This window comes from Emydura macquarii, unplaced genomic scaffold (assembly GCF_026122565.2).
Source record: "Emydura macquarii macquarii isolate MOO-44397 ecotype Brisbane River unplaced genomic scaffold, CSIRO-AGI_Emac_v2 contig_1253, whole genome shotgun sequence".
NCBI lineage: Eukaryota > Metazoa > Chordata > Testudines > Chelidae > Emydura > Emydura macquarii.
This window is the reverse complement of record NW_027131390.1, coordinates 80,819,628-80,832,141: the sequence shown is the minus strand read 5'-3', so window position 1 is coordinate 80,832,141 and position 12,514 is coordinate 80,819,628. Positions and strand designations below refer to the sequence as shown.

General features: G+C 38.3%; 1 protein-coding gene across 2 annotated transcripts in view; it reads left to right on the top strand.

Moving 5' to 3' along the window:
* Nucleotides 1–12,514, top strand: part of SLC4A10 (solute carrier family 4 member 10) — a 171,542-nt gene that overhangs the window by 66,343 nt on the left and 92,685 nt on the right. For both annotated transcript variants that reach the window (XM_067549364.1, XM_067549362.1), the window contains exon 4: nt 4,648–4,786. In XM_067549364.1, coding sequence (XP_067405465.1) covers nt 4,648–4,786 — 139 coding nt within the window. The remainder of the gene's footprint in view (nt 1–4,647; nt 4,787–12,514) is intronic.

Here is a 12,514-nt window from a genome sequence, read left to right as displayed (position 1 = left end):
TGATAGAAATAATAATTTTAAAAATTGGCCCCATTATTCTTGCTAATTTTTCTAACTTGAGTGGTTTTTTTGTTTACTTTTCAGAAATAACAAAATAACACAGTAAAAAAGAAAGTTTTTTAAGTGTTGACTGTGCTAACTTAAATGGGAGGCAAAACTGATCAAATTTAAAATTAAATCTCTGTTTTCCCAGCCTTAAGTAAATTTACAATTTCCTGTCTCACCGCAGTCATATTTTGCACTAAGGATCGTGTTACCACAATCTGATCATGTGAAAATTACATTTTTTTTCATACTGGTTTTTTGAGTCATATTATTTCCTTTTTTTTCTTTTTAAGTGTCATAAATATGTTGGCATTTGTAGATTGTTGCTGCTTTTAATGAGAGTCAAATTCTTACTCATGTGAATAACGTTATTAAATCAATTGTGTGAGTAGGGATGACAGGTTTCATTTCTTGTTTTGCTCTTTTATACTGTTGTGGTCTGTGTCTCTCTCTCATTTTCTCTCTTTCAGTTGCTTTTCTATCTGAAAATATTTAGGTAAAATATCTGTTTCATTTTTGTCTTCTGCCTAAAATCACATGTTTAAGTTAAAACCAAACAAATTTTCTAACTTCCAGCTCAGCTTTGTGTCTGAAAATCAAATTATGCTCTTCATGCTTGGGATGTTATTATAAATCATCACCAACAATAAAGTATGAAGAGTCAGAACATAGCAAGTAGTTTTGTCGATGTATTAATGAGGAAGACAAAACACAGTTTGTTCGGCTTCATCTCTGTAGGTTATTCACTGGTGTCAGTAAAGTAGTAGCAGCAAATCAAATACAGCAATGAGGTACCATTTTTACAATAATTCTGACAATAACTACCCTGTAAGGTATTTTTCTGATCTTCTGATTTCCTTCCCATGTTGAATACATAAATTTCTATGAATATAATACTATCCGAAAGCTGGAACTCTATAGTACAATATTATTCATTATCACTTAACAATAACTGTTCAGTAAGTCAGTTCTACTACTGATTTCATCAAGAGAACTGGAAGTTCTTGGCACTGCATGTTCTGGGATTCTCCCACAGACCCCCTCTCTTGAAAAGCAGCTTGATTTCCATGTTCTTTCTCTATAGTCACATAAAAACACACACTTATCCTTTTGAGGCGCATGTGTCACTCAGGGTAATTCTCCCATGAGACAGTCATAGCTATTTGTCCACAGTATAGTCTCTTGTCTCAAACAAATATGTGCACTGCAAGATTAAGCCTCCCTGTTACATTTACTTTTATTCTCCAGTATTATATATTAGCCATTGAACTCAGTTTTTGCTTGCACTAGGCTGGAGTTACTTAAAGTGTCGCCCATGGGATAAAAGTGGACTGCTGCTTTCTAAACTCTGGTCTGCGGCATCCCAGTATCTGTAAATGCCAGGGAAGGGCAAAGTTGGTCAACTGCACATTTTAATAACTAGTGAACTCAAACATAAACAAACCAAAACCAAGCTCTGGATTCCTGTGTCAAGGAAGAGGCAAGTATCATTATAGTTCTGTGCATTTATTTTAGAGTTTAATTTGTATATGCAAAGTAGGCATGGCCCACTGGGTCCTGGCAAGCTGTCAATAGCACGCCCACTGGTTCAAACGTTGTGTGCCCCTGCTAGACTTTCCTGACTCTGTAAAGCTGTGTTTAGTGAAAGTGAAAATGGTCACAAATAAATACAGGTATAACACAGTGCATTTGCTGAATAATGCAGCTGACAGTTTCTGCTAACCAAAACACAGAGCTGCAAATAACTCAGAAGTACAGTTGGCAGTAATTTCTGGATTCTACAATGTGCTAAACATAAGTCCCATGCAGGATTTTAATCACACTTTGTATATGGATTTCACAGCAATGAGCTATTTTTAATACTTCATTTCATTTGCTGTTCAGGACAGTAACGATACAACACAAATGTGCAGTACAATATATGACAACTTACAGAAAATAAATTCTGCTTTCTTTCTATTCATGGTTACAATAATGAAGGGAACTTACCACATGCAGCAACTGTTTTCCACATGCAAAAGAAAAGAGTTAAGCAAGTGGTAAATATTAATAATAGTGGGTCCAACTATCCTCTCCCATTATAAAATCCATGGCAGGAGTTAGAAGAGAGGAAAACTACAAAGATTACCTCACAGAGTTCCCCGCATGTCATTTCCCCTTCTCCACACAGCATTCAGACCCTGCCCTCAAAGCCCATGGATTCCCAGGAACTGGAAATAGGCCAGGCCCATCTGCACATTCCTCATCATGCATGTTCCTCCCTCTTTTTTGCTCCCTGGCAGTGCAACTCCATTGTCTTAAAGATTGGGACTACTATATTACCTTCTCTTGGGAATCTCCATGGGGCTGGTGGGAAAATGATGTGTGAGTGGATTGTCCCTTCCCCTGGCCCAGCTTCCCATCCACCAACACTCAAGGGGGTGTGATGACTTGTGTGTTACTTTCCTATTTATTGCTTCTGGCTCCCTCTTCCTATTTGTTTCCTGCTCGCTTGCTATTACACACACACCTGCCAGGCATTTGGACTGTTGTGTTTTATTCAGACTGTTGCTGACTTAACAGGTTTGTGGTTATCACATGTTTTGATTGACCCCCTGCGGGCCCGCCTTGCTTCAATTTCCTTGTGATTTGGGATTGCAGTTCTGGGGTGCATCAGAGTGAAACAGTAGGCATGCCCTCTCCTCCCAGTAGGACCACATGAAAAACAATTTTGCACCCCTTCAGTTTTCTCATCAACCCTGGTTCTCCCAGACTCTCCCCATCTTTTACCCTGACTTGCCTGAGCTGCCCCTTGCTTCCCCAACAACCTCCACCAGCTCCTGAAGGATAGGTTCCTGCCTCCCCTTCGCACCTGCTCTCATAGCATTTGGGGGATTTATACCCAGAAGAGGAAACGGCGACATGTTCTCACCGGTGAAAAATATCACAAGTGTGGCTGCCCTTTGGTAGCTATTGCAACAGTGCCACTGTTACCACAGAAGTGGGCTCTGTTGCTGAATTCAGCCTACCACACCACCAGACCCCTTCATCACCTCTGATCAGCACTTTGCTCTCTGTGCTTTCTAATACAGGTTCAGTGCCACCTTATCTGAGAGACTAAACTTTCACAGGATGTGAGAGCAGACTGGGGGAGCTAGTGTTGCTTAACCCTAGAACAACGTGGTAAAGCAACACTTCAGTCAAACTGCACCCCATGCACTGGAGAACTCCTCTGTTTGCTACTCCATTTCTCAGTTGATTAGCCACTCACAAAGGATTCTTGGTTGTTCTCACAGCTGTGAAGTACAGTGGCAGAAACAGTAACTATACATTTCTGGAGACATTAGATTCCATCCCAAGTTGCATGATTTGAGATTGGATTTTATTAAAAAATAGTTTTTAAGACTGTTACAACATTTGAACCAATAAAACTGTCTGCCTGAATTTCCTCTCATATATCAAAGCACCAGTCATAAGGGAAGAGCAGTATGTCTCTAAGCCCTGGTCTACACTTACCTGGTGATTCAGCGGCAGTTGACAGGAGTTACGTAATTCCCGTCAACTGCTGTGCTTCCCTTCTGCATGGTGTCTTCACTGCACTGCACTGACGGGAACGCATTCCCATCGACGCAGCGCTACACCACTTGAGGGGGTGGTTTACCAGCGTCGACTTCTGGATCGATTGAGCGGGTCTTCACTGACATATAGACATACCCTGACAACAATGTAGCAGCTGATTGGGCAGTGGGGAAAGGATCAAGGGGGGAAAAGAAAGAAGGGAAAAAGTGGTGTGAAGGGAGGAAAGCAAGAAGAGAGAATAAGAAATGGGGAACTCAAGAATAGATAGGAAAAAGGACCATTGGAAAAGCACCAATTACTCTTACTTTTCTAGCCAGGTTGCCTCTCTCTCTCTATATATATATATATATATTGTTTCTAACTATTTAGGCAGTTCCAGCAGGACAATTTATGTCAGTGAATAGTGAGGGATTTAAAATTCAGAGAGGTATTACCTTTTGGGATCTATCCATATAGTTTAATGGAAAAAATTAATGCAAATTTAGTATCCCAGCTTTGTGAATGGAGTTAAATTTGTACATTAAAAATTACAGTATAGCAAAGATGCCCACAGTAGTTGGCTTGTCTGACACTTAGCTGTATCTGTGCTTTACTTTACCTGTTAAGTTGGGTGAAACATCATTAAACTACATTCATAAGTATATGTATATTCACATTGTGAAAAATGTGTTGTCTATTTTGGATGTATTTATTTCATTAGAATACAGGTAATTTAGACTGAATAAACAGTTCTTAATCACAAAATGCCATGTGCTCTACAGTTCATAGAGCACGAATTAAAGCATGACTGAGCTGATAAGATGTGTGATTATTTTATGTATTACAATACTTGTTTGTGAAGGTTAATTATCTGGATAACAGATAGCTGAATAATCTCATGAAGTTCCAGTCATTTGTTTACTGAAGGCATATAAATGACTGTACTCACTAATGTAAAATCATTTTGCATTTAATCTGTGCTGAAAAAAATACACATTAGTAATTTGATCCAATCACAGTCCCTGGTGGCTGTGTTTTTTGATGATATTTGTGTTTCCTCCCCAGACACCCCATCACAGAGGGTACAGTTTATTCTTGGAACAGAGGATGATGATGAGGAACACATTCCTCATGACCTCTTTACCGAGCTTGATGAGATTTGCTGGCGTGAAGGAGAGGATGGTGAATGGAGAGAGACAGCAAGGTAAGTATTCTCAGGTGGTGTTTTTGTCAGTAACTGATGGTCACTGAAAGTGTGGTGAGACATTTCAAAGCCGTTGAAAGCCTGGGAACAGATTTTGGATACAAAGCTTAAACATAAAAATCATCCTTTAAATCATTGCATAACCAGTATTGCCGCAGTATCTGTCATTCCTCAACATCCAGATGTTTTCATTTGGATTTAACATATATGGGTCAGAATGAATATTGAATGAAAGAACTGACGTAAACAAAAGATATCTTCTACTTATAGTAGTAAAGTAGTCCTTTTTATTCAAATTTTAGCCTGTCATTTTTGCATGTATTTTTAAACTTACATATACTGTGAACGTATCCTTGAGAAATCCATTAGTTGGCCTCTTTGTTAAAAGGTCATAGGAGAGAGGGAATAACATTACCATAGCCAAATTAGACTTAAGATAAACTTAAATATTCACAGAGTCCAACCTTTAATGAGCAGATGCTCTGGAGACTTTGAATATTCAATGTTAGATCATTTCAATTCTGCAGAATTAAAATGTGGAAAGAATGCCTGCCCAGATTGTTTTTCTGCTGAAAGACAGAGAAATTCATTAACATTGAATATCAATTACATAACTACTTGTTTTTCTTTCTCAAGCATCTAAGTGTGGGAGTCTCTTGCTATATATCTGGTTTCAATGGGACATTACATTTCCAACAGATCTTGTTTCTGGGGCTTACCATTTTTCTCCTTGGAATCTCTACTACTTTCTTCCTTTAGACAACTGCCATTACTTATTTGTTTAGTGCTCATGGAAGATGCCAGAGTGCTCAGAAGACATTGGGCCAGATCCATGGCTTCAATATGCCCCTAGTGGATCAAAGAGGCTGTAGATTTGGCTGAATTGACCAGCTGGGGAGTCTATCTGTGGGGGGGGGGATACCCAGGTATTTAGTTCCCAGAGGCTAAATTAAGCAGTCAATAATCCCTGTGACCTCACTGCAATTGTATGAGCTCAGACGGGCACAGAAGGACTGGTTCCTTGTGCCCATCTCATCCATTGTGTGTCCATGCAGGGGACATCCACAGTCTGTGCATGTGCTTATTTCCATGGACTCCAGTAGATTACACCACAAAATAGATGTTCTGTGGGCACTAAAATATTCATATTCACAGTCAAAAAAAAAAAAAAAGAAAATACAATTTCTCTCTTTTCAAAAGGCCTGAGGAATGATCTTCATTTTACTCATACTAATTAAAGATGGTTTATATCTTGGAGAAAAAATGAATTCAATTATAGTTTATAGCATTTTTTAGCAGGGAAGTGGAATAGGAATGTCTTCTGGGAAGCAGTATAGAAGTATGTTTCTGACATATTATCCTGATTTTCATTTAACATAAGCTTATAATCAAGACAGAATTCCAAATAAATAGCTGAAACAAAAGAAACTTCCATTTAGCTTGATCTGTCATATGTCTATTTTAATTGTCGTCCTTCCTCTTCAGATTAGAGAAGAAAGCGTGTCTTCTATTGTAGATACACACTAATAAACTAATAAGTGTAATGAAGTGGAGTAGGTATTAGGTATTATTGAATACATCACTAATCCTGGAACAATAGGCTTTTAGAGTAAATCCTTGATCCAGCATACAGTTCCAGTAAGTAGGCTTTTTTTTCTGGAGACAACCATGGTCGGAGTAGTAAAAATAATATGCAGAGCACTTTTCATCAGCAGATCTCAAAGTGCTTTGCAAGGAGGTCTGTATTGTCATCTCCATTTTACAGAGGGGGAATCTAGGGCATAGAGAGAGGAAGTGATTTGCCCAAGGTCACCCAGCAGGTCAGTGACAAAGCCAGGAATAGAATCTAGGTCTCCCAAGTCTCAGTCCAATGCTCTGTCCACTAGACCACACTGCCTTGTAGGAGTAAGGAAGGAGAGGAGTTCTTCCCTTCAAATCAGGGAACCCCCATTTGCATGTTGCTGTACCTGCAGTGCTTGTGGTAGCTGCTGAAGCTCCTGCTCTCGCCCTGCTCATAGGGAATGGCTAGTGGATTTGCATAGTGGGAAATTCACCAACCCCTCTATTCCCTCCTCAGCTCACCTGCAACTCCCTGAGTACTGGGATAGCTAAGATCAACACAGCTCCATGGCTTGCAAAGGACATGGGATATGGGTGATGTGAGGAGTCCCAGTAAGGTCCTTCCTGTCCCTCACCCTTACAAGAGCAAATCTAAGTTGGCTCTACTGTGATGAGGGCCCTCTGTGGCTGTGGAGATGGGGGGAGGGTCAGGATTTCCCTTCGTAATATTAGTGCCACTAAGGAATGGTATAAGAATACCCAGTGTTTCTGATGGATTTTGTGACCCTGGTATTAATGTAATTGTTTTAGAATCTTTTTTTTAATAAACATGAGTTATTGTGTATTTATTATTTGCACAGTGCCAGCAGTGTGCCAGCTACTTTACAGACCAGCTAACAGAGTTATTGTGTAATCAATAGCCAGAAAAGGAACACCAAGAGCCCAGTCCTGCTCTCATCAAACTCCATGGCAGTTTTGCTATTGACCTTAATGAGCACAGAATAAGACATAAAATAATTACATACACATTTTACCAAGAGGAAGGGTGATGGATCTCTGGTGCAATATGTCTGGACCCTTCTACTGTTCCATTTGATGGAGCTTGAATGCACAGTCATGCTTCTGGAGCCTTTTGTAAATGTTGTGTGCAAGCTGTGTAAGATTCATTGAGACGTTTGCTGCTCAATTAGTCAAAATGGTAGCAGCTACTGAAGAGGAGTGTGGATAAGATTTGGCTGAAGCTCAATATCTCTGAGAAGAACAGAACAGATTTATCCAAACAGAGGGAAAGTACTTAGCAAGCTGCTAAGGATTTAAAGTGGCAGAGGCTCAGCTGTGTTGTTCCAAAGGCAGACTCAAATCCTAATGGGCCCATCAACACAATATTATTCATACAGAACTTTTTTATGGTTAATCATGGTTTGGTGTACTAACCCTTGAACTATATCATTAAACATAAATAATTGGACTATTTCTTTTTGCAACAGGCCACATCACATCAACAATTATGCACCATATTTAGAAATCAAACATACACAGGAATTAACACTTCATAAAGTAACCAGAACATTTGTGAACATTTGGTGAAAGCAGGAATCTCCTGTATCAGAGCTAAATTGATCCATTTTGCCCTTATAATGATGTTAAACAGGAAGAAACGTATCCTTTTGGTAAATGACATTCAGTGTTACTAACAGAATAATTTGCATAGATGACCTGGCTGAATTATTGTGTACAGAATGCTTGATTTATAGTTTATGTTCTGTAAAAGTACTTAGCGCACATATTATAAAGAAACATAGTAACATAAAAATAGTAGTTAGGTTTATAATGCATACACAGTAGTGCAACAGCAAATTGCTCTATCAAAATTGTATGTACTTGCTTGATAAATGCTTTTGAAGTTCAAATCTATCGAACCAGCCTCTGGCATTGCTGAGCAGGACAGTGGCTTAGATTTCCCAGGGTTTAATCTCAAAATGTCACCCCAAATTTTAGGGTTTATCTGAGTCTTATTCAGATCTCTGTATACTGCATATCCGTAGTAAAAATCTCAGGAGAACGTCCTTTTTCATGAAAGCACTTCTGCTTCTGGAATTGACCAGAATATGGTAATCCGGTGGAGGGTGGAGTTAATCAAACTTTTTAGAGCCTCAGAAGAGTTTAAGCTTAATTTTTATGAAAATTGTGATCTCTGTTATATTCAAATCAGTTTTCCTATCCATAGTTTTGAGAGCTAGGTAGCTAACAGGTGCATTGGTTATGACATGAATACCAAGTGATAAATGCTGATAGGGCAAAATAAAACAAACGATCTACACTTCCTTCCACAGACATGAAGTCACACAGCCTGCCTCGCTTTGTCACTTCTGCTTTGTCTCTGAGCTGTTCATTACTTTGGTTCATTTTCAAATTAGGATTGGCCAAAGTTCATGTGGAAACTGGTACAATTTATAGGATTATGATACTTATGCTAGTCAGGCGTGTTGCAATTGAATAAATATTTGGAGAGAAACACCAGGCCCTGAAATAGATATTATTAGGCCCCACAAGCCTGATATTTTGCATTGAAAAGTTATGGCAAAGAATATTACAAAGTGTTCATATGCTCTATTTCATGTCATCCTGTATACAAGATACCTGATACATTTAAAAAGAAGTGATGGTTTTTTACAAAAAAATGTGTATAGTCCTGTTTAACACTTTAATTCTATAACAGAATGTTACCTTTGGATAAAGTCTTGAAGTATTATTTTATTTTATTAATCAATCCTGACTATAGGAGATGTCATACATTTCTTCCCCACCCAGTCTCCATTGTTAAAGAAGTGTCAAGCTGCAAAAATTGAGCACGGATTTTGAACACTCCAAAATTTGCATCTCTGTTTTTATTCAGCCCACGATAAAAGAATGGGAAAATTTGGATTCAGGCCTGGGTTTGAATTTCTAAACCTTTTATGTTCCTGAAGTTTGGAGATAAAGTCAGCAGTCTGATTAAGAGACAACTCTGTTGTTATCCATTCTCTTCCTTTAAAAAAAAACCCCCACAATACATTTGCATAAAGATTAAGTCTTTGTGTTCCTTTTAGAGTTTCTGTTAGTGATGCTTATTCCTTGTTTCAAGTAATAATATCCTGACATGATTAACAAGCATCACATGAGGTAGTGTATCCCACTCAAAATATAACAGTTCAGGCAGCATTTCTTAGAAGAGAGGGAACACTCCAGTCAGAGCATGGCATCAGCAGTGTGATGCTACTGTAGCATGCTACCATTTAGTAGTAGAGCAAGATGAAATCTTAAGAAATAAAGATCAAGTTTTCATACAAATGACTTTAGAACTAAAAATAGAAGAGTGGGAATCTTACTGTTAGAATGAATTCAGATTGACTTGGATACGATCATTGACTTATATGGAAAAGTGCTGAGAGACCACACTCATAGGATAATGACAGTGTCTACTAGGTTACCGCAAGGCTCTGTACTAGAACCAATCTTATTTAATATGTTGATCTAGAAAAGGGATTAAAAATCACGTTTACACACAGACACTACTATGTTAGGAGGAGTTGGGGACACCTAAGAGTGAAGACAAAGTAGTCATGCAAAAGGACCGAAGGAGATTAGAAACATGGATGGAAAATAACAAACTGAGGCTCAGTTTATTAAAATAAAAACTAACACAACAGAAAAGAGCTGCCCAAAATGCAAATATTCAATAGGAGGAAGAATCCTGGAAAGCAGTAATGTTGAAGAGTCCTGGACAACAGGTTAGAATGAGTATCTAATGTAACAGGGCAGCAAATCAGGTCAGTGCAGTTTTGGGCTGCATACACAGAGGCACTACCTCGTGGAACTGGGAGGTAAAAGTCTCTTCTTATATGATTATGGTGTAATTGCGCCTGGGCTATTGAGTTTATTTCTGGATACATCATTACAGAGAGATTCTGATTTACAAAAGAGAGGGAGGAGATATAATCTGAAATATTTTTATATCCTTATATAATGGGAAGGACCAGTGCAAAGGTGCAGGTCTTCCTAAAGTGCAGACTAGTTATAAAAGAGACAAAGTGCAAACTAGTTTTAATGATACTCTGAAAGCAAAGGACACTGGGCAGAATGTGATTGAACACAGTACAGAATGTTAAATCTGATCTCAAATATATTATGAAAAGTTTGGCCAATCCCAGGGAATGTGGAATATTAGTTTTCACATCGTTTTACCACATCAGATGATCTTTTTCTGACAATGTTTGATTCAGTTGGTGTAATTTTGAGTGGAAAAATACACTTGTGGGAAAACCATTGCTTTGAATTCATCTATAAAAGCAATAATTGCAATTTGAAAATGAAATATTAACATAATATTCTGATGTGAAACAGAGGAGCAGCTGTACCTTTATATAATCATGTGACCAGTCATGAACCGTAAAGTCATACGATCCATCCAATTTATAATGACAAACAATAGCTAATATTGATATTTTAATATATTGGGTGTTTGATGCTCTGTCACCAAGACTGCTTTCTCGAGGCAATGTTCATTATAGATGGCACCAAATACTACCCAACTACCCTGTTGGTCAGAAAACATAGGGAGCTGAACATAGAGAAAACATAGGGAGCTGAACAGCCCTGGGCATACTCAGAAGAAACATACCAAAGAATATACTCAGTTCACATCTCATTCTGTATTTATGGTGTTTTTATTCCATGTCCTGCGCAGGCCCTAAGGGAGTTTGGCATTGAATTTTGAAAAGGTGTCTCAGAATACCAAAAGCCTGGAATACTATAGATGCCCGTGGATTGTGTCTCTCAGAAAATAGTATTCAATGATCCTTCAGTGGAGAAAAAATCAGTAGAAAACCACCATGTCCTGGCTGATATCATATGAAGATTAACATTGCCTAGGGCATTCACAAGAAAGTGTTGGGTGATTAAAGATAGGCAATGAAGCCAAACAGTTTTCATTCAATTTCCGTATTATGATTAAACCACTACCTCTGCAACTATAGTTGCAAATGTTATCATTTTTATGGCCTCTTATACAGAAGTAGATCTTTTCAGCCCCTTTCCTCCATTCTCATTAGAGATTTAATTTAAAAATGTTCCCCCAATTTAATGGAGTTTTGAAGGAAACACTTATAAAGCTACCCTTCCTCCAAAACATAGTATCTTGCCTTCAAATAGAACTCCTACAAAATGAAGCACTAGCTAGCAGGAGTAGCTAATTAACTCCGGGTTCCCCTGAGACTGTATCTGAAGCTTAACTGACAGAGGCCTGAAACACAGGGAATTTCATTCTCTGAATAACTTCTGTGGGTGAAATTCAGCCATCTACAGAGGGAGCCCAAGACTCATGAAGCATTCAAGAGATTACGGAAAGTGGGAATTAAATAGTATATAGGTCTTGGATTAGCCCCATCTACACAAGGATGAATTTCTCCCAGAGGAGATATTTTGAAAATGAAATGAAATAGCCTGTTTTCCTTTTACAGGTTTTATTCAGTTAAACGTCTGAAACACTCTCCCTATCTTATTATAGTGTTGCAGTGGAATATACTAATGTAAACACTTGAGAACTGCATGCTTGTTAATCTCGCCTCAAAATTAGGAGTCGAGCAGAGGTAATCCTGACAACCAAAACCTAGTTTTGCTTGGTTAAAGGAAGGCCTTGCATAATAACTTTTTCATGGCACAGGAAACTCTTTTAAAGCATTTTAGTGTGGTTGGTCCTCAGAAAGAATTTGTATTGCAAAGAGTTGTCTTCTTTCGGAAGAGGCACAGCGAAGGATCTGCCTCTCTCCTCTCCCAACCACACTTTGAATTCTTGTTTATATCTATACAAGATGTAAGGTAGTGGGGAAACAGGGTTCTTATTTATAAGATAGATAAAAATAGAATAATGTCATGTGGTGTGGAAAGAGTTTGGGTCACATTTTCTTCTGGTGTCACTCCATTGAAGTAATTACAGTCATACCAGCAGAGAATTTGGCTGTTTATCTCTATCTAAATAAAATGCAGATGTGCAATTAAAATTGACATGAGATGGCTAATAGATGGTTTTGGGGAGAGGTAGTGTAGCAGTCTAGGACTTTTTTTTGTGTGTGTAAAATGTATGATAGTTTTTTGTCTCTTGTCCAAACTTTCTTGCTATAGGCAGAACTG